This window comes from Centruroides sculpturatus, unplaced genomic scaffold, assembly GCF_000671375.1.
Source record: "Centruroides sculpturatus isolate CEXI.00-Female unplaced genomic scaffold, Cexi_2.0 scaffold920, whole genome shotgun sequence".
NCBI lineage: Eukaryota > Metazoa > Arthropoda > Arachnida > Scorpiones > Buthidae > Centruroides > Centruroides sculpturatus.
Genome location: NW_019385240.1, coordinates 161,509 through 185,345, shown reverse-complemented (window position 1 = coordinate 185,345; position 23,837 = coordinate 161,509). Strand labels below are relative to the sequence as shown.

The 23,837-nt window shown below is 32.4% G+C and overlaps 1 protein-coding gene across 1 annotated transcript in view; it reads left to right on the top strand.

The window, feature by feature from the left end:
• Positions 1–2,184: 2,184 nt before the first annotated feature.
• Positions 2,185–23,837, top strand: part of LOC111636596 (guanine nucleotide exchange factor for Rab-3A-like) — a 56,285-nt gene continuing 34,632 nt past the window's right edge. Inside the window, exons 1-5 of the mRNA XM_023381875.1 lie at positions 2,185–2,809; positions 2,880–3,051; positions 11,402–11,497; positions 11,574–11,651; positions 21,736–21,981. Of these exons, the coding sequence (XP_023237643.1) occupies positions 2,481–2,809; positions 2,880–3,051; positions 11,402–11,497; positions 11,574–11,651; positions 21,736–21,981 (921 nt within the window). The 5' untranslated portion in view covers positions 2,185–2,480. The remainder of the gene's footprint in view (positions 2,810–2,879; positions 3,052–11,401; positions 11,498–11,573; positions 11,652–21,735; positions 21,982–23,837) is intronic.

The following is a 23,837-nucleotide window of genomic DNA, read 5'->3' as shown; positions in this document are numbered from 1 at the left end:
GACAAACTAACGGAGTTTCAGAGATAGTTTATAGTTCTTCATCAGATTTAAATTTAAATCCGAAGTATGAAAATGTTTAGGACGTTCGAATTAAATCAAATAAGAGAATGCATTGCAGCACAACTGACAAATCTAATAATAATAAAACAAGAAATAAAAGTAAATAAATAATAAATAAAAAATACATACTGACAAAATAACACTCAATCAAACTAAAAATAAATTTATAAACACCTTTTTGACTGCTGGGATTCGCTTTTATTTCGCAAACGTTTTCAACCTAGTCTAATAGGCCATCCTCCTGCTACATTTTTCTTGAAACATGTTTTCCGATAAATTGTCTTATCCAATACCCAATCTAACGTCTAGGTCTATCACTACAAGTCTTACAATAAGATTATTAAGCATAGCATAGGTCTATTTATGCCTCTTAACAAAATCTTCCACGCGCTGAAAATTGATACTGCATTCAGCCTATTGATGGTTGTATGTGATCTTCTATATTTCAAGCACTTCAGAAAATTTCGCCAATTACTTCTTTCTAACGGGATTCAGATTTTTTCCCATTCCACAACATTATCAACTTCCAAAGCAAAGGCCAATAGTACCATCGTAGCCGTTTTAGTGCGCATACCATATTTAGGTACTTTTATTTTTGTTTCAAGCTGTATCTGACATCTAACATATTTCGTGCCAATGTTGTCCCTGGCAGGAATCTGATAGACACTCGGCATACGGTGTTCCCAAGGTGTTCATCGTTCTTTAGCATTCCGTAATAAATGTATAAACAGAGGAGTTTCTACGGCAGCCAGATGAAATTGTCTTTCTTTGGCAACATGCTGATAAATGCCACGCACGTTTTTATCATATTCCACTCAGTAAGGCCTAGTTGTTGTACGCGTTCTATCCTTGGACCTACCGAATTTTTATCGAAAAGATTTTCAATAAGGTTATCTAAGTAACCATGCCCTTTTAAACGATCCTTAATACTCGAGCAATGTGAATACGCTCGTGTTACGAATATATTTCGTGCGATTTAACATTCGTACGAAATATGTTGGATACACGTCTCCAGACAAGAATAAAAGAGCATATTTACACCCTATAATATAAAACTAGTAGCTAATAAAAAGTCACCGGTAGTGTTAAACAGAAAATTTTATTAAAAGTTCTTGTTTAACGTTTCCGGTGACTTTCTTAAGGATGAACATAAATACCGAAAGAGAGGGTTTTCCATTTTTATTAATAATACGAAGAGAAACTATTTCAGAAAGTAAGCGTAACAATAATGCACGAAAGTAACCGCCGTATAAAAAGCACCAAATTTTCATCTCATAGACCAGAGAGATTGGTAATCTCTGGTCACTAGCGACCCGAGGGTCAATCGATTTTTCTAGAGATCGATAAATTACTGGGTTTGGAGATCGGCGAACAAACTTTCTTTTATTATATGTAAAATGTAATAAAAATCACATAACAATAAATGGTGAATATTTAAATTTTAGTAAAGTAAATACTATGTTTTGAATTTTAGTTGATATTCAATATAATATATATATATATATATATTATGATTTTTTATTCGATTCTCTATTTTATCCGTTTTTTAATGTACTTTTATTTCTATCGGTAGAAAAGGATAGGTGAATTAAATCTCATTTTGTAAACGAGTCCACAAGAGAGTCAAATTGGGAACCTCCGTCTCTAAGACTTGGAGCGCGTTTGGAAATTGTAACCGGTGTTACCGGTAACACCGATTACAATTTCCGGTGCAAAATCCAATTTGAGACGAAGTAACGTTTGTATTTGCGTGATAAACTTGTTTATACTTTTGGAAGCGTTAATAAGAAATGTTTACGTAAATTATCGTTATTGTATTTAAGCTTGAAATTATTGGCCTGCAATCCGTAATAAGTTTTATTATTTGTCTAAATACGTAGGCACTTTAAAGGCTTTCCGTCAATTTCTAATAATAATTACTCAATCGACATTAATTAATTAAAGGACTTTCAAAGCTCGAGGTAATCGAACGTTTCCGGTTCCGAAGGGACGACACGTGATTTTTCGTAGTTGCGAAACCGATTTTATTCGAAATGTAAGTAAAAATTACGTTTCAAAAATTCCGAAAACGAAGAATTTCCCGAAATCTAATTGCTATTCGAGTTTGAAGTTTCGACCCATTCCGGAAAAAAACAAACAATTCGAACGGAGGACGACGGTAGAGGGCGTATCGATACCGATAACATGGCGTCGAGAAGCCAAAGTGGGAGTGTGTCGTCTCGTCGGTTGCGTTTCGTAATTTGTTTGGCATAAGTGTCGGGCAACTTTTATCTTCGTCGTCTTTCTTAACACTTGGAAGCGACCGTCGGCCATTTGGCCATTTCGGACGCCTGTTTAGTTGGCCAGTCGATCGAACGATCAAATGTCAAATTCGACCTTGGCAGTCAGATGATCGGATCGCTTCCCGTCCGCAAGTACCCATGGATAAGGAATCCTCCTCTTCTCTCTCTTCTCGTCCCAAGGCGCAGCTAGATCGGGACCTTTCTCGGTCCACTATGGACAAAAATAGCCGTTCGCTCGACGATCCGCTTTCCGAGCCCACCGACGATGCGGAGGACCCAACTTCCGACGTCTCCGCATCCCGAGAAGTTTCCGAAAACTCGGAACGGACTTGGGAAGAAGAAAAGGACCGAGGCGAGATGAAGCTCGATCTGGAAAGAACCGACGATGTTTCCTGCGTGGCGGAAAGATGGGGAGACGCCGTTCTCGACTTGAATAATTGCGTCACACCGCTCTCTCCGGACCAGAGGTAAGTCGGTGTCGCTAAATATATTTATGAAGGTCGTCGAATCGAAACCCATCTTTTTCGTTTCGTTTAGTAATCTCACTGCCGAAAACACCTGCGTTCTGACCAGTGGGAGTCCCGCCATGATGTCCTGCGAGCTGAAGGTGGACGCTGTGGATCCCAGGCGGGCCCGAACCGTCTCGGTGGCCGAGGTGAAGGAGTTGGCCTACGGACGACTCCGGGAGGAGTTGTGCAAGGCCCAGCAGGTACGTGGCCTGCGGTTCTGCCGCTTCCGGGCTTCGTTTTGTGGTCGGTTTCCTGGCGGAGGCTAAAGGAAGCCTTGGCGGGGGCCCCGGAAATTTGTTTCGGACCTTTGGATATGAGACGTCTTGTTTTAAAAGCAGTGCATCACCACGATATTCCCTTTACCTACCGCCTGTGGCGTAAGAAATGGGAACGACCGATTTGGCCGAGATGTTCTCTCAAAATGAGTAAATTCACTTTTTGAGGCCAGAACTTTTAATTGAGAACCTAACCACAAAATTACCAATATACCAGCAAAATTCAATTTTGCTGGTATATTGGTAATTTTGTGGTTAGGTTCTTAATTCTCACACCAGTATGATGAATGAACTTTTAATTAGATCTTGTTTCTTCCGGAGGCCGTCAACGTCTTCGGAAGTTGCAATTTCTGTGGTGCAAAAAGTGACCGAAAGCCACGTTACTCTGCTGGCAGAGTTGAGCGAGATACAGTCCCTTAAACTTGTTGCCCACGGTTCCGAAATGCTCGTGAAACTTTGCAAGATAATTGCATGGTTTCAAAAAACGGTGTTTGAAGTCTGATGTTTTATTTGTTATGAGTGACGACAAAAATGCTTATTGCATGCTAAACGTATTACCTAGGCATGGAATTTGGTCATAAAAAAATTGTTGGCAAACTTGACATATTTAAAAGGTTGATATTGCCACATAATATCTTTTCACTTAGGATTGTACACCTCAACACACTTCAATTACATACTCCAACAATAAATTTCTAGATGGCATCTGTCGGAGAACAATTTTGAATATTCTAAAAAGGTGTAAAAAATTCCAGAAACTTTTGCCGACCTAATGTTTTAAGTATTTAGATGATATTGTCACATGTGCTCTAATATGACTATATGTTTAAATATTTAAATTACAAGATTGACTGAGCATGTATATATTATATTAGCTGTACCCGGCCACCCGTTGCTGTGGCTCAAAATGTAGCTATTATAAATGTATAACATTCCTCATTAGAGGGAATTTTGAAAAATCCCTTCTTATTGTGCATATGCTCTAGTATGCTTCTCTTGACGTACCCTATTAAAATGCAATCAAAAATGCATTTTAATAGGGCAAAAATGCAAAAAAACCGCATCTAAAATAGTATAATAGAAGCCAAGTTCTTCACAGTAAGCCTTTTGTCCCTCTCCCCGGAGGGGAATTTTGACATCTATATACTATACAAGTTTCGACACATGCACTGCGTATCTCACCAACCATGTGACTGCGCTGCGCAGTTACCTATCTCGTATATGTATGCGTCTTGCCCCTTGCCACCCGCTGACACCAAAAATATAACACTTACCTAGATGATATCTTTTAATTTATATGAATGTTTAACAGAATAATATACAGCCTATGTCCACCCTGAAAGTCCATTCTAAATATTGGTGAAAGAATTTTTGAAATCAGATGAGTAGTTTCGGAGATTACCTCCTATATCCAAACTTACAAACTTTACCTCTTTATACTATTAGTATAGATGTTCTTTTTAGTCTAAATATATGAATTTAAATAGATAAATTATAAGGGCTGTACTTAACTGCACCATCCAGGATGAATATATAAAAAGGGAACAAATCACAATAACCAAGTAACCAGAGTGCAAAAGATCAATATTTGCTAACGTTTTATCCTTACCACCCCACACCCAGAACATCTAAAATGGTTGGAGCCGATTGAAATTTTTAAGGCAGGATGCAGGACCACCTGCATTAATTTTAAAGAGATGATCCTTTTGATGGTGTGGCAGGTCATACTAGACAATAATAATTAATTTGCAATCATATTGAAAGTGGAACACATGTGTTTGAACTCATTGTATTGTTCAATATTATTTAAACATCTTGGAATGCATGCATGTATCGTATCCCAAATCAAATACTATTCAATAGATATTCAAAGGTTAATGGCCTGCTTGTTTGAATAGATAAAAAAAGAAGCCCAAGGAAGAGCCCAGAAGGGGCATTGAAAATGTTTGCAAATATTGATATTTTTCACTCTGGTTAATGGGAGCAGCTCACAATTTGTTATTGTGAGCTGCTCCCATTTTATATAAGGGTTGTCTGAAACAACTTAGAAAAATCTGCACCTCTTTTAATTTCTAATCTTTTTCTTTATATAATGATGTTTTTGGTTGGATAGTTCTCCCCATGATGATTTTTTGTTATTATGTTATATGTTTATATTTGGATATTTGGCTTTCAGATATTTATTTTTGATGTTTTTTGATGTTTATAATAATACTTGTATAATTTTTGTTTTGATTTATGTATATGTTAATTTTCTCTGTANTGTTTATATTTGGATATTTGGCTTTCAGATATTTATTTTTGATGTTTTTTGATGTTTATAATAATACTTGTATAATTTTTGTTTTGATTTATGTATATGTTAATTTTCTCTGTAATAATGGATGGATTATGATATTTTTTGTAATGTACATGTAACGAATTATTGTATACCCCGCATCATGGGCTCTGCCTAGTATGTCTAAATAAATAAATAAAAATTAATTTCTAATCTTAACGATAAGGAATGTAAAGAAAGTAGGGTAAGGTTGAATGTCAATTGTTTGAAAAATCAATCTGGAATTAGTCTTCACTGAAGTCAATTTGAATTGATTTCAGTGGGTATTAATTCTAGAAATTATTAGTTTTTACATAACGATTGTCAGTGATTGTCTGATGGAGCCGACAATCACTGGCAATCTCCTTTAGGAAGGAGCCAACAATAGCTAGTCGGCTCCTATCTCCCAGACAAGATAATTATTTGACTCCCCTTTTAAATATAGTCATAGTGTAATTTTAATTGGAAGATCTGAGGGCTCAGACCTCACACATTTAAATACTTAATTGATTATTTTACTTTTTGAAAATAATTATCTGAAATTAAGAATGCTTTTTATATTTATTTTCCCCTAGCAATCTACCTCCCCAGGCAGCCACACCTTTGTATCTGTCCCTGTCCATAGACTTGTCTGTCTAGCTGTTAAGTAGTATTAAGATTCGTGCTTGCGTTCAGTTTTATTATTAGTATTAAGTAGATAAAAGTCTTCCTACTAACAGCCACTTGGCACTAACTTTAACACTAACTTCAACACTTCAACACATTCATGGCAGCACTCAATCATTGATGTTTGCTACATTCAGGTTTTCTTTTAGACCTTCCGGGGGCTACAGCCTTGCAGCCTTAAAACTACATGCCAACACCAAACATAGATGGTACTGTAGCCATACATATCCTGTTCAGAGGGATCCTACTTTTTTCTACTAGCTTCTCTCCTTCCTTCTTCCCCTCCCCTTTCCCTTATCCTCTTTTCTGCCAGCTAAACCTCTCCTTTAAGGCCGAAATCTTTCTTGTATGTGTAGCTAACTTGTTGACACTAGTGTTTGTTTTTTTATTAATTACAAATAGAAAAGCAATCATGAAAGTCTATCAAGAAAAGCATGATTAATAGTCACAGGCTTTTAATGCATCAGCACAGTAAAGCATTTGATATATAAAAAAACAACATTGTCACAGAAATCTAACCCAACAAGGATTTTTCAACACTCATAATGATTGAGCAAAGTCAGAGATTTATACTTCTATGCATTTGGAACTAGAACTATTTAAAATGACTAAGACAAAACCTTTCTCACTTTGTTTCTAGTTGTTTAAACACTGATTACAAACGCTTTCGGCCTTCTTAATAGGCCTTCTTCAGGTACATTAATTATTTATTACTATTCTATGAAGAACAATAATAAATAATTTTTATGTTAGTACTGTATTTTATTTAATATTAATTTTACTTTATACATTTTTACTTTGAATTCAAAGTTTTGTCTGTATGTTGTAGATTGCAATGAAAGACTAGTGCTTATTAAATTATGCATTTTTTTTCCTATTTTTTATTATTTGTATGTATTAAATTTCTACACCTCAACTTTGTTTTACTATTGTACTACAATTAAAATTAATATTTTTGTAAAAGTGTTTATCTTTTTATTCTTTCTCTGTTGAGTGTGATTGGCTAACCAAAATTGTCCCATCCCTATTAGTATCCTGAAAAATATTTAATTCTGAAATGAAAACCAATCTGTTGGACTACTTAAAAACTTGTTTTAGTATTATGAGATTAGTCAGTGAAGAAAGTTCTTATCTTTTTGAAGATGCTTGCTGTCTTAGTAAAGTCACACAATGAAATGAGACACAGCAGAGGTTTATATCACAGGGAAGCACCCCAGGTCTAGATCAATAAATTTGCTGCTTATATAAATCCACTAAGATATCAACACTGCAACTTTTGTATTTATTAGGAGAGTAGCCAGTAAGAGAAGCACTTGAAATAATTGCATCACTACAACCAGTCCAAAGATTGAAACATCCAAAGAAGTTGAGAATCATTTTTTTTTTTTTGTATTCTCCATAACATAGTTCCAGATTCAAGTCACTGACAGTGAGATGAGGTTTAAGACACTGATAATAGAAGAGATGTTGCGGTTGACATTTTCATCACGAAAATGTGTACATTGGATGTTCAGCACCGCCTTCCTGTAAACCTAGAAGTTTGACAATGGTTTTTGGAACGTCAGTGGAATCCTGCTCGACATATCAAATGCCATTGTCAAACTTCTAAGTTTACGGGAAGGCTGCGCTGAATGTTCGACGTACACGTTTTTGCNGCGCTACAGACGGCGGGAAAGTAGTTCGGCTGCCCGATGACGTTTTACGTATTATAGGAGTTATTTTTACCGTTGTTTACGGATACTGCCACAATTTTTATAGGAATCATAACTATAGGAAACGGTTTTATAAGGGGATCTATTGTATATGTATGCATTTTTTGATGGATTCTGGAAATATTGTGATTGGCAGATGGGTATGCATACCATGAAGAATTTTCACATTTTTAAAGACATTCTTGATATGTTTATATAAGGAAAAACTGCTGGATATATCTGTGATTGTAATTTAAAATTAAGTGACAGCTCACATTGCTGTGTAGCCTGCATTTGTTTTTAAATTGACTTTAAATACAAATAACCTATGAGTTATTTGCAGGAAATTACAACAGTCAAAAGATCAGACATTCCTTTCATACTATTTCATTGCAAATAAGGAATCATATATATTGTAGAAAACAATATTATATGACATTAATTTTATAGTTAAAATGTTTAATTTATAATAAAGATTTAGAAAATAAAGGTTTTCTATACTACTATGGAATCCTGCTCGACATATCAAATGCCATTGTCAAACTTCTAAGTTTACGGGAAGGCTGCGCTGAATGTTCGACGTACACGTTTTTGCGAAGAAAATGTTGGCCACAACCTCTCTAGTGACTTAAACCTTCTTTCAGCTGTTTACTTAATGCACATGTACATGAAATTTAATGGGATAAATAGGGGGGAGGACAGGGATTTTTGCAATGAATTTTTAATGTTACATGAATTAAGCAATAATAATAATCTGTACATGTGATAGTAGAGAAGTTGTGGCTGAAGTTTTCAATGTATAAAAATGTGTATGTTGGATGTTCGGCACCACCTTCCTGTAAGCCTAGAAGTTTGACAATGGCATTTGGAATGTCAGTGGAATCATGCTCGATGTTCCAAACGCTGGCTGCAACCTCTCTAATGACAACAGCAACAACCTCTAAAAATATATTCCATTTAGAATTAAGAAAATTTAGATAATGATGAAATTTGAATAAATTATCAATTAAACCAGGGGTCCCCAACTTTAATAGTAATAATAATAAATTAGTTGAGCTAGTATGAATGAATCTAGAATCTGAATCATTGTTTATGTAGAAAAGATTACTTGCAATGTGCAAATTTACTACATTCAGATCTGTCACATGCATAACTCATTGCACTAATAATAATTTTAATGAACTTTTTTCAATTCATCTGACTTTTTACTAAATTTTGACTTCCAAAAATCGCTTATCGATCCCTGGGGACGAATCAACCACTTTGGAGACCGCTGGATTGAAGACAGATTTGGTTTGTTTATGTGAAAAACTGTGCCTACACTTCCCTTTGAAAGTAACAAAAATAACTTCACTCTATTTGTGATAAAAAATTATGAATTGTTCTTATGAATTATTAGTTACAGGATTCAGGCTTTTTGTTTTCTGTGTTGTTGTTGTACTTTTGAATCAGTTCTAATAATAATTTGTTGTAATAAGTAATAATTTTTTTTTGTTTTTCATACTAAAATTTCTAAAATTATTATGCTTGAATAGTCATAGTTACTAAACAAAGCATGTGCTCATTCCTTTGCACTCATCACGTAATTGACAAAACCTTGTGATCTATTTTGACCAATCACATTAATTCTAATAAAATTCTTTAACTTGAGATGAGAATTAGTTCAGCTTGCATCAAATAAACATTTCAGATCGGTTGAACCTCAGATCATGTGAATCTCATTCTGAGACTGTTGGTGAATATGGTCATGAGAATTATAACATAGAGAAGATGAAATTATTGAAAATTTATCAGCTTCCAAAATAAAAGTTTAGTAGGAATGTATAATACTCTCAAAAACATGAATTGACATATATAGGAATTATGAGTGGGCTAAAGGTAATATATACAGTAGATCCCCCTATAAGACGGTAGATACGTTCCGTTCTTTATGAATCAATTTTGTAGGAATCATAGTTTATGGACTACGGCTGTTTGAAAGGTTTTCTTTCATAAAATTAATCGATTCTAGACTAATTCGACTCAACATTTCCAAAATACGTATATTTTTTTGAAAATAATCCGTATAAACTACGTTATAAACAAAAAATTGTAGGATTGCTTACCGAGTGTGTACCGTTCGACTACGCCCGTTGCTAAAGCTTGGTTTCGTCGCGGAACAGCGCATCAAACCGCGGCCGCGATTTCTGATATTATTTTTCTGCGAAAACTTCGTTGACCTTTGGAGACATCCTTAATATAAATAATTTTTATGGCCGTTAAATAAGAAATGTTTCTTTCACAAGAAATGTATAAAATTACAGTACTGGACAGACGATAGGTCGCCTAACTCGCCGTAGCGTGACGCTAGACGGCGAAAAATATATATTTAATTATAATAAAGTTACAATAAATTAAGTTAATATATAATTATATATACAGTACCTAATTTATATATAATTAATATATAATTATATGTACAGTACCTAATTTATATATAATTATATGAACAGACGATACTAAACTCAATTTATCCGCCTAAACGTCTGTAGCGTGGCGCTACAGACGGCGGGAAAGTAGTTCGGCTGCCCGATGACGTTTTACGTATTATAGGAGTTATTTTTACCGTTGTTTACGGATACTGCCACAATTTTTATAGGAATCATAACTATAGGAAACGGTTTTATAAGGGGATCTATTGTATATGTATGCATTTTTTGATGGATTCTGGAAATATTGTGATTGGCAGATGGGTATGCATACCATGAAGAATTTTCACATTTTTAAAGACATTCTTGATATGTTTATATAAGGAAAAACTGCTGGATATATCTGTGATTGTAATTTAAAATTAAGTGACAGCTCACATTGCTGTGTAGCCTGCATTTGTTTTTAAATTGACTTTAAATACAAATAACCTATGAGTTATTTGCAGGAAATTACAACAGTCAAAAGATCAGACATTCCTTTCATACTATTTCATTGCAAATAAGGAATCATATATATTGTAGAAAACAATATTATATGACATTAATTTTATAGTTAAAATGTTTAATTTATAATAAAGATTTAGAAAATAAAGGTTTTCTATACTACTATAAAGTTGTACTACTAAAAAATGAATTGATTAATTTCTTTCTTAGATTTGAAAAAATATATTTTTTAATTATTAAATTTTCATATAAATTGCATAATTTCATTGCTGATGGGCCAAAAAAAGCAAGTAAATGAGGATGTTTGAGCTTAAAAAATTATATGGTGATACTTTTTCTCAATGAAAATTGCATGTGCAGATTGTAGACAGGAAACTATGGTAATTTGATGTTTTGGAGTGACTATGAAAAGTTATTCGTTAAAAATTTTTAATATTATAAATAGGAAAAAATATCTTAATGTACTACTATAATTTATTTTTTATAATAATGAAGAGTTCACATTCTTGAAACATGAAATGAGAATTAAATCATATTTGCTTTTCCATTATTTTTTATAACATATACATAGTAGATGAAAAAATTACTATTGAATGAAGTTATCTTTATTGTAAAAATATATAATTTTTATTTATTAATAGCTTAATGAAAAATTTTTTAATAAAAATATTTGTTTAAATTATATGCAGGAATTAAAACTAAAAGATGAAGAAGTTGCTCGTTTGAGTCAGATAAGAGACGAAGTCGGTGCCGAGTTAGAAGAATTAACAGCTAGTCTTTTTGAAGTAACGTATAGACATTTTACACTTGATTAGAGAAACTAGTTTATTGTATATTCAGAATAAAATTTATTTAATTTAGGAAGCTCACACCATGGTTAGAGAAGCTAATGTAAAACAAGCCAATGCAGAAAAATTACTGAAAGAAGCAAATTTAAAGGTATTTATTATAGAATTTACATATTATAGTTGTAGTCTAATTTTATAATGAATCTCTTTTACAAATATATTAATAAGATCATCTAAAGTTTTTTGACAAACCTAGTAACAAATTTAAAAAACTTAAATAATCGTAATGATGATTATCCTGTCTGTAAGATGTAATTAAAATGTAAGATTCCTTGACATTTCTTAAAATATAGTAACAAAATAAATGTCATACCTGCAATTATTATAATTATTTATTTATTTATTTATGTATTTTATTAATTAATTTCAGAGTAAGCACAGATTAATGCACATTATTTTGCATAATTACGTTTTCTTATTTTTGATGACCACATTATTATGTTTAAATTAATATGCAAATACACACAGAAGTTTTAAAATATTGGTATTAATAAATTAAATCAAAAATCTTTAAAAGGCATTCAAATGAATACTACCTGCTTTATTACAGCTGTTTTCTTTTTGACAAGACTCTATGTCTTGTTTATAAAATCATACTGCCGTTTTATGTTACCAGCATAGAGGTATGAAGGAGTACATGTTGAGAGTTTATATTTGGCACAGAGTATTAGGTGTCCAAATCATTTGTGCATAAAGAAATCCAGACTTGTAGGTAGTCAGGGGACCGAGAACCTAGTCAAAATAAAATCCAAAATGGCAACCCTCTTCTACAAACAGGCAAAACAGGCACCTCACCCCACTGAAGTCAGGTGGGGGAGAGTACCACCACACTCTGATGTTAGGACTGAACACGTAGTTTCTTCTATGTTAAATAAAATTTGTAATCTAATTTTGTAAATTTGGGAATGCTTCAAATATGACATTAAAACTGGGTGTCATTACAAGTAGGTTTTTTAACATTATCTAGTTTAGTAAAATCGTGGGACCGTTTGAAAATTTGATGTTATATTAGGGTTGTCATTACATTGGATGGCATTATAATCGGATCAAACTGTATATTGTTTGTGCAAAATAAAAAAATAATTTCGGATCATACAATAGCCATGATTACTTTTTTCAAAAACGGGAAATTTTTGTTACGCATCAACAAATATTCAACCCGGGCCGACACGCAACAGAGAGAAATTTTAAAATTGGATAGGTTAATTTCATCGAAAATGCATCATGGACAACTTCTTGGTCGTGACCGGCGAAGTTTGAACAATCGTGCCCAAAAGCAGCAATATCAAAGAAGATTGGAGAATGAGAACGAGACCCGTTTTGAGTGTCAAAGTGATTCCGCTTAGTAGTGAGTCTCCAAAACATAGTCTTGTTTCAAATACAGTTTTGCCATTTTACTTGTTTTAAAATAATAGAAAATTATTTATTACATTGAAAGATATTTTTTGAAAGGAAATTGAACAAATTAATAATAATTTTTATAAACCAAATATTTATATAAAAATATTAATGCATTCATCTGGAACTAAAATTGAAAAATATTGATTACAGACTGATTTAGGACATCCAAACTGTAGTTCAGAAATGATGTTGTGCTTCATTTAATTATGATTTCTGGTATATGCTTCTATTTATATTGTAAATAAAAAGAAGCATCAGTTAAAAAAAAACAACTGTGTTTGAGTACTCATGAAAGTTTCAAAGAAAATTTGATTTCAGAATATATTATGTAAAGGCAAGCCTGCAAAAACTTTTCCTATGTAAACAGTTTGGGAGTAAAAAAGGTCAAATGTGTTTTTTGCATTTTTGTCAAATAACTAAATTCTAAGATTATTTATATTCAAGAGGCGCAATTATTTTATTGTGACATCATTATAATGCTGGGCTGTAATTTTTAATCATATTTTTCATTTATTTAATTTAAAATATATGTTCTTCACCTGAAATTAGTAGTCTTATCATTGTACAGTACATCATACTTTTCCTGTTAGCAATAGAGTTGTATCAATCGTGTTTCAGGGGAAAGCTAACTCCTTTGAGGGGAAAATTTTTAAATTGAGATAAAATGACATTCAGTACAAATTGGAAGTTCATAAATAGTTAATAGTTAGGTACTCCCATCCCTAAGCTTTCCATATCCAGTCATAATTTTTATCTATCTAACTCCATTCTTGAGATTAAGGAAGGACAGACAGACAGTTGACAGTACGAATTTATAGGTTTACAGTTTTTTCAAATTGCAGCTCAATAAGATATATACAGGGTTTCTATGCACCCAGAAAGTCAGAGATTTTCATTAGTGTTCAGAAAAAGTCATGGAATGTAAGGGAGTTTGTTAAAAATTGTCAAAAAGTTAGGAAAAGTCAGGAAATTTGCTTTCTTGGCTGCTTTGTTGGTTTTTGCTGACAATATGCTTGACTAAGTGTAGCCATCTGCAGGCAGCAAGAAGTAATGTGGTGCAATATAACTTATGTAAAGGGGTGCAGAATATTTTCAGGACCCAAAATTTAAAATGATAAATAATTTAAATGGTATTATTACTTTTGCTACTTTTCAATTAATGGAATGCCAGCTGATGTGTACAGCAACAGGTAAGATTCAAGCTCTGAATGAGGGATTTCACACCACCCCAGAATTGTTAACCCTTTGTGAGATATTCATCTGCAAAGATCAGTTTTTAACATGTATCAGTATACTGCCTATTCTACATGCTTTGAATGTGGACGTGCAACTTGGTGCTCACTATTTCTCGCACCTTGATGACCAGGTGGGGTGAGCCCCCACACTCCCTAAAACTATATAACATCAAGTACTCCACAGTCAAGTGGACTACTTGAAGCCGGCACAGTCATGTGGGCTAAATTGTTAAACATGATAGTCTTTTGCAGTTGTCTTCTGGCATTTTGTTAACTGAAAAGAACCTTATTTTCATTTTAATAATTTTGATTGTGTAACAAAACAATTTCTGATTATTTTTCCAGTTTATTAATATTTTATAAGGTGCAGCAAATTTATTAAGAGATAAATTTAATAAATATATACTTTTGTACATGGATTATATAGAATTTGTTAATGAATAATTAAAAATAGTTGTTTTCTTCTTTTCAAAGTCATGTAGATTTATGGTTAAAACAATAAATGACAATTATACCAGAAAATTGGAACTGTACAAATAGAGTAGAGAATCACACCCAAATGCAAAAGAGCTTCTGGGATTTATCGCATCCCACTATAGGATAATAGGTTTGACAGAATACTATTGTATATAGGATCCACGTACAGATCTCTGCAAGCTAGGCTAAAAGATCACAAATATGACGTACAAAAAAGAAACAATAATACAGCACACACCAGAGCTGTACTATTGTTTCCTTTTCCATTCTGGGGATTTCCCCATTGGGACCAAGCTACGCTAATACATAAGATCAATCAATATTCTCGACCAGCAAAATATTTGAATATTAAAAGCATTAGACAGGGCAGACAGGAGTGGAGCCTGCATCAACACTGATGCCATTCTTGTATATTTTCTGAGTCTAAATAGTATTTCCATGCATTTGGTACAACAAATGCATGGAAATACTATTTAGACTCAGGAAATATATGTCATATACGAAACGCCACAGCCTTTATTTGAACATCTTTGAAACTTTTAAAATTAGAAGGCAGCTACATTCTATTTATAGAACAGTTTTTCTGTTTTACATTTCTTGAAGAGGCCAATAAAATAGTGGTCGAAAACATTCGAGCGTTGAAGTTAAGCATTTCTTTGCTGGAAATTTAGCATTCAGGTGTGATTCTCTGCTCTAGATTCATGGTTATGGATTAATAAGAGAATAACCAAATTTTAATAATTCATTTTATTTTTAATTTTAATAATTCAGAAATTATAAAAAATACATAATTAGATTTTGTCTGGAACCTAGTTATGCATTTTTTATAATTTCCATAGTTATGTAAACATTCTGACAAAAATTTGCAAATGAAAATACATAATTGTTAATTAGAAAAAATAACTAACTAAAACGTTAGAGAAGCAAAACATATGTGCATAGTAAGTCAAATGCTGTTTTGTTTTGTCAGTGTGCCATACTATAAGGGACTTGAGGAATAGGATCAGGGAAGTTGTACGAAGTTGGTCAGGGAACGTCATGGAAATTAAAACAAAAATTTGAGTAGGAACCCTGTATATAAGCAGAAATTTTTATTGCTAATAATATAAAATTGAAATTAAGCATATTATTAATCTTGATCAAATCCTTTTTATCAAATATTAATGCAATTTTTAACTTTTAAATTATAACTGTTAACATTTATTATCTAATTAAAAAGTTGCATTATCTCTGTACTAAATATCTATGTTATTTGATTGGAAGCAGTAGTAAAATATACATAATGCTAGTCAGGGCTTTATTTTTAAAGGAAAAAATGCTTTAATGATTTATTCTAATGCTTACATTTTATTCATTTTTTTTGTTGAATTTAACACTTGGTTCTTATTAATAATCACACATGACTATCTAAATTATTTTCTGTGCAACAGTTTGCTGTGGTGTTAAGATCCTCTTAATTGTAGAAAAACTTTGTTTCAGTTCAACTGAACTGGATATAAAGTACAATGCATTCAAAGCAAGTTGCTAAATATTGGTATAACCTTTGTGAGGATTTTCCTAACATCAATGAATCTTGTGATTGTTTTGCTGAATATGAAACTAAATTTCATAACAAGCAATTTCATTTTTTGGCACATTTTCTTCTTCAAATGTGAAAATATCCAATAGCTCTAGAATAATAACATGCAGTTTGCTGAAATGGGCTGGGTCCAATTTTTGAACTTCTTTCCAAAAAATAACAAAAGGATGCCACTCATATACAGTAGACCCCCCTATAACGTGGAATAATATATCGCAGCGAAAAAATTGTGACCGTATTCGTATAAAGACGCTAAAAGAGACTCGTAAAATGCGGTAAAATGTCATCGCCGACTCGTGTCGCAAAAGGATTGGTCAAATCCGGACCAATAATGGACAAGCAGCTGAACTACTTACACGCTACAGAGAGTTTAGTCGGGTAAGTTGAGTTTACTATCATCTGTACTGTATATAAATTAGGTACTGTAAGTCTAATACAGTACTGTAATTTTATACATTTCTTGTGAAAGAAACATTTCTTATTCAATGGCCATAAAAATTATTTATATTAATGATATCTCCAAAGGTCAATGAATTTTTCGCAGAAAAATAAATTATCAGAAATTGTGCCTGCCGTTCGGTGTGCTGCTCTGCGACGAAAACAAGCTTAAGAAATGGCAACATCGAACGGTGCACACTCGGTAAGTAATCCTACAATTTTTTGTTTATAGCATAGTTTATACAGATTATTCCCAAAAAATTATACGTGTTTTGGAAATGTTGAGTCAAATTATTCTAGAATCGATTAATTTTATTGAAGAAAACCTTTCAAACAGCTGTAGTCTGTAAACTGCACATGTGCTGGGCTGTTGATTGGCTCATGTATTTAAGGATTCCTACAATGCAAAATTCTTATAAAGTGGAACGTATCTACCGCATTATAGGGGGTCAACTGTATCAAGCAAATAGTACTAAAATCACTCTATTCGGCATTACCTGTGTTTAATAACAAAAAGAAATACATTCACAAGGATTTTCAACATTTACTAAAATGTCTTAAAATAATGAAAAACGAAAGAACATATGCTATAGTGTTAGTGTTAATATAAAGTGTTTTTTCGTTTTTATTATTTGAAGATATTTTAGTAAATGTTGAAAATCCTTGTGAGTATGTTTATAATAATAACATTATTATTTATTATTTGTTTAATGCAAGAAAAAGAAGCATCGGCTGTTCATGATCTTTATGAATTCTTAAAAAATGAATAATTTGAAATGCAGTTAAAACTTATTGAAATAATAATAATAATAACGTCATTATTATAATTTCCCAGCAAAAACTAGCCATTTATATGAATGGAAAATAATAATGGAAATTTTTTATTTCAAGTAATGTCTTCAAAGTTCTGAGATCTAATGACACATTACTTGTAAATAACCCATGATCTGGTTGTATTTCAGGCTTGTGAATTAGCTTGCCAATATCTGGAAATATCATCTCAGCTTTTAACTGCATTTGAAATTATTCATTTTTTTAAGAATTCATAAAATCTGTCTGGTTTTTGTGTCGTGTGTCCAAGTGAAGACCAAAAATATGTAGATTTTAAGAAAATTTGGCAAATTGTTACTAATTAATTATTTTTTTAATCATATAGCTAATTTTATAACTGACAAACAGAAAAGGAAAAGAGTAATGGACAATCATGGGCCCTAATCTTGATAAAAGAAAAATATCCAGTATTGATGAAATTAACTTAATGGAATTTATATTTAACATTCCTGCCAATAATTCATACATTAAAAGATTTTTTTCTGTTATGGATTTATTGTGGATGGATAAGTGAAACTGTTTGACAGCTGGTCACATTAAAGAGCACCTTCTAATTTGCAATAACTTAAAAATTAAATAGAATGACTTGTGGTATTATTAGGAAAAAAGCTTTCAGATGCAACATGGCAATATGAAATACAGGTTCAAAAAGAAATATAGTACTAAATATTGTTAACAAAGTTGTGTTTTTTCCCTATTATTTATTATAACAACAGTGCAATGTACAGTAGACCCCTTATAACGTGTAGATACATTCCACGTTATACGAATTTCATGTTGTAGGAATCCTTAAATACATGAGCCAATTGCAGCCCGACACGTGTGAAGTTTAAGGACTATGGCTGTTTGAAATGTTTTCTTCCATAAAATTAATTGATTCTAGACTAATTCCACTCAACATTTCCAAAACACGTATAATTTTTTGGGAATAATCCATATAAACTATGCTATAAACAAAAAATTGTAGTGTTACTTAACAAGTGTGCACCGTTCGACGACACCATTGCTTAAGCTTATTTTTGTCGTGGGGCAGCGCACCAAACGGCGGGTGCGATTTCTGATAAGTTATTTTTCTGCGAAACATTTGTTGACCTTTGGAGATATCATTAATATAAATAATTTTTATGGCCGTTGAATAAGAAATGTTTCTTTCACAAGAAATGTATAAAATTACAGTACTGTATTAGACTTGCAGTACCTAATTTACATACTGTACAGACGATAGTAAACTCAACTTACTTGTCTAAACTCTCCGTAGCATGGCGCTGGATGGCAGAAAGTATATATATAATTATAATAAAGTTAAAATAAATTAAGTTAATATATAATTATATATACAGTATCTAATTTATATATAATACTGTACAGACGACAGTAAACTCAACTTACTCGCCTAAACTCTCTGTAGCGTGTAAGTAGTTCGGCTGCTCATCTAATATTGGTCCAGATTCGACAATCCTGTCATGACATGAGTTGGCAACAATGTTTTACAAGTCCCTTTTAGCATCTTTATACGAATACTGTCGCAATTTTTTCGCCACGTTATAGGAACTCGCGTTATAGGGTGGTGTACTGTAGAGTAATAAAGTTATATAAAAATGAGCATTTTTAGAAATATACCTACTTATTTTTTACATTGTGTCTGGATTAACTGTTTCTAAAATGTCCAATGCTATCTGTTCTTGCTAGTTCATTTTCCATCACAGTCAGTATGCCATGTTGCTGACTAACTTGGATTTGTGTGTCTTTTGTTCTTTGAGTTAATCTATATCTATTGTATTATTTTTTCTGTGAGTTTACTGTTTTTTGTTTCATTTCTTTGACTTTTGACTGTTTATGAATAAGATTCACACAAAATGGAGAGAAAAAAATGTGTTTCTACATACATTTGAACTAAATACTTTCATACATTTGAACTAAAAATGGTTATTCTTTGAAAAATTGATACAGAAACACAAAGAAGTTGCATGGTCATTAAAATTATAAAGGCCCACAGTATCAATGATTGTGAAAAATAAAGACAAAATCAAAGGCTATGTAATGACTGCAGAACATATGCAGTCAATAATGATAAATATGAAACGTAGAAGACTTATTGAAGATATGGCTGGATGATCAAATTTGTAAATGTATTCTGCCAAGTCAGGCAATTATTTTCACAAAGACTAAAAGCCTTTATGGTGATTTAAAACAATAAAATGGAAAGATTAGTGATCAAACATCATTTTCTGCAAGTAATGGTTGATTCAATTGATTTAAGAAAACAGCTAACTTTTCTTAAATCTACATAAATCTTACATAATTTTAAACTGACAAGTGAATCTGCAAGTGTAGATATGGTATCTGCTTCAACTTTTATGGCTAAATTCTCCAAATTGATTGAAGAAGATGATTATTATTGTGCACAACAAATATTTAACATTGACGAAACTGGTCTGTTTTGGAAGAGGATGCCAGGTCATACATATATTGCTAACAAGAAAAAGAGTGCCCTCAGACATAAACCTTTGAAAGCTCGACTTACTTATTACTTGATGAAAACATATCAGGCAGCTTCAAATTAAACCTTGTACTTGTCTATCACTTAGAGAATCCAAGAGCCTTTAATGGGAAAAACAAGTCTTCTGTCAGTGATTTGGCAATCAAATAAAAATGTCTGGGTTACTGATATTGTTTTCCAAGAATGATTTTCAAAGGAATTTGTTCCATTGGTGAAAAGAGTATTTGAGAAAATGCAACTTAAGTGCATTTTACTTTTGGATAATGCACTAGGTCATCCTCAAAGCATTGGTGACATATTTCCACAATTTGAAGTGGTGTATTTTCCTTCAAATATGATCTCATTGCTTCAGCTGATGAACTAGATGGTAAATGCAACTTTTAAACATTACTATACATGCTGTTTAATGATGGATGCAATTTTTTCCATTGATTGTGACTGGGTCAACACCAAGGAACTTTTGGAATGGATACAATATTTAGCATGCTGTATTGAATATTAAAAAATCTTGGAATGAGGTCAAGGATTCTACAATGAATATATCATTGAGAAAGTTGTGTGTGCAATTTGTAACATATAATGAAGATGATATTGAAATTTCTGATATGATAATTACACAAGTGGTACAGCTGTGGAGGAGACTAAATTTAAAGATTGATGATATTGAACATCTAATTTAAACCCAGAAGGAAGAATTATTAAATGTAGAATTGATGGAGATACTATGTGAAGATGATATTTTAAGAATTACTGATGAAGAACAATACAACACCAGTCAAAACATTGGAAAATAAAGAGCTTATGTTAATTTTTAAGAAAAAGGAAGAACTTTTTTACTTATTAGAATATCATCTTGATCAACATAGGAGGACCACAGTAAGAAGGGGAATTTAGTNCCTATAAGATCATTGATTTTTCCGTTTTATCTGAATTACATGTTGTACGAGTCACTTAGATTTTACAAATATGTGAGCCGTTCACAGCCCGGCACACGTATTTGTAAAATCTAAGTGACTCATACAACATGTAATTCAGATAAAACGGAAAAATCAACGATCTTATAGGGGGGTCGACTGTAGTGCTCTTATCAAGTATTCAATATTAGCTACACTGTATTAACAGAGACATCAAATTCTTCTTTCTTTGCTGTAGAGAATCACATAATTTAACAAGAAAATACGTTGCAGAATGATGAGGTATGAAACCATTTTGATCATTGCTGAAAAGCTATCCATGAGATGAAACTTTCTGTACATAAAAAAAAATTGTTTGGGAAATGGCAATTTACTATACAACAATTCACATTTACACAATCTGGGGTATGCCATATTAGCAAATCTCGCTAATGTTGTATTATTCATATTTCTATTGGTGTCATATTTGTGCTCTTTAATTCTGAATGTAGAATTTCCATTTGTGTATCCAATGTACACTATCTTTGCTATTCATCTGTGCTGGAATAAGATACTAGTTTATTCTTCAAAACTAAATTACAGTGTAGTTAGCATATACTATTAATAAACTGTTTTTATTACAATATCTGAGAAATATAGCAATAGATTTTTTCTGTACCATGTTTTTTTATTAAAATAGTATAAATTGTTATATTAACAGAATGCTTACAATGTAATTTTTCGAAGAAATTAAATGAAACATTAATTGAAATTTCTCACTAAACAATTTTTTAATGCTGTGTTTTAATTCTGTGTTATAGATAGAAGTTCTTCAAGCAGAAGTTCAAGCATTAAAGACACTTGTTATTACTTCTACTCCAAGTATGCCTAACAGACATCTCCATCCTCAAATAGAAAAAAAAGGAAATGGAGTTCGATGCTTGTTTCAAAAAGGTCACAAAAGATATCCAAGCAATTACGAATTGGAGTCAGCTACTAAAGATACACCTCCAGACTCACCCATAAAAGAATTCGCCTCTTCGGATATAGAATGTGAAAATAATGAGGTAAAGTCATATCTTTTTAAGTTCTGAATAGTAATACAGTAAACTTTGTCTAAAACAGAAACCTGCCTAAATGGAATAAATTCTTTTTATGTTAAATTTCTGAGCTGGAAACCTGTCTAATGCAGAAACAACAGGTGTTTGGGTACAAAGAATGTAACAGTCTGGATAAAGTGGAAAAGTAAGAATTCACCTATAGACAAATAAATGAAATTGCTACCAGGTATAACATTTGCTGCAGAGCATGGAAAACTGTATTCCAACCTTATCAGAGAAATAAAAGTCATTTGATTAAAACAAAAGACACAAGATCTTTTGTTTAAGCCCACTACTGGGTTAGTAGATAAAGTCACTAAACATTGGCTGTCCATTTGGACTTTTATTCCACATTTTATTCACCTGCGTAATGCTTTAATAAAGGGTTGTTTCTCATAGAAAATCACCTTGGGAAGCATCACCCCTTTGATAGAGTGCCCTCATGTTCTGCTTTATCCCATAAAATTAAACTTTTGTTAATATTAGTCTTTGTTGAATTATTCAGAGACAGAATTGAGAACTTTCAAGTATCCTTTCAAGAATGTTTTATACATATATAAAAGAATCCAACAACAATATTTCACTAATTGCAAACTGCAGTATAATAGTTTTTCCCAGATGATAATTTAGGAATATGCTCATGATCCTAGGACCTTTAGTCAGTTCATTCTAAGATTTTTTTAATAAAAACTCAAACAAATAAATATAACATAAGTGATAATCAGATTTATACAACAACCAGCAGATGAGCCAGGCATTGCCCAGGCAAAAAACAACAACAAAGATTAAGATTATTAGGTTGTTTCATACTTCTAATCCTTCTATTCTAGTAGCCCAGGACGCCCTCTAGTGGATGTTCTAGCAGTAGTGGTATCATTCTGTGGTATAAATAATAAATTCCTATTACAAATAAAAATAATAATATACTGAATTTTCACGATGTCCATTTTTCATTCATGAGAGTACCATTTTCCAGTTTCTGGAAACTGGAAAATGTTGTGCTCATGAATGAAGAATGGATGATGGTTTTGGATTATAAGGCATTATACCCATCAATCAAACTTCCTCCATGTTTTTGTACCTTGAGAGATTTTTTATTCGCTAATGTTAACAATGCTACCAAATACCACATGCAGATTTTAGAGTTAGCAGACTTGATTTGTCACACATCTTTCTTTGAATTCAAGAATAAAACTTATCTACAGGGGTGTGGCATACTAATGGATAGCCCCATGTCATCGGTAATTTGCGAGTTGGTACTCCATAAACTGGATAACAGTATCCTCCCTTCGTTACAACAAGATATATTGATATATACAAGATATGTTGATGATATCTTTATTTTATGGAAGGACAATTGCAGCAGCAAGCATTTTATGGTTCTAATAAACAGTAACCCATATGGTTTAACCTTGGAATTGGAGCAGCAAAGTAGTAACAGTGTTAATTTCTTGGATCTGACTATAACATGTATAGAAGGGGAAATCCGAACCAATATATATCGTATACCATCATCTCTCCCCATCATTATCCCTAAGAATTTGGCGGATCCGGAGCATATCAAAATGGCGGTGTTTTGATCTTGGATAAGAAGGGCGCACATGCATTGCTCAAACGTTTGCGATACTGTTAAGGAATTACAGTAGAGTATAACGTCGATTATCCGACTCAATTGGGGACTGGGGTTGGTCGGATAATTGAAAAGTCGGATAACCGAAAAGTATGAAAAAATCCATTATTAGTGTAGTATATTATTATATCCCATGTAATTAGTATATTAGTATATCGCTATTAACCTACTTCGCGTTGAATTTTCATCGATG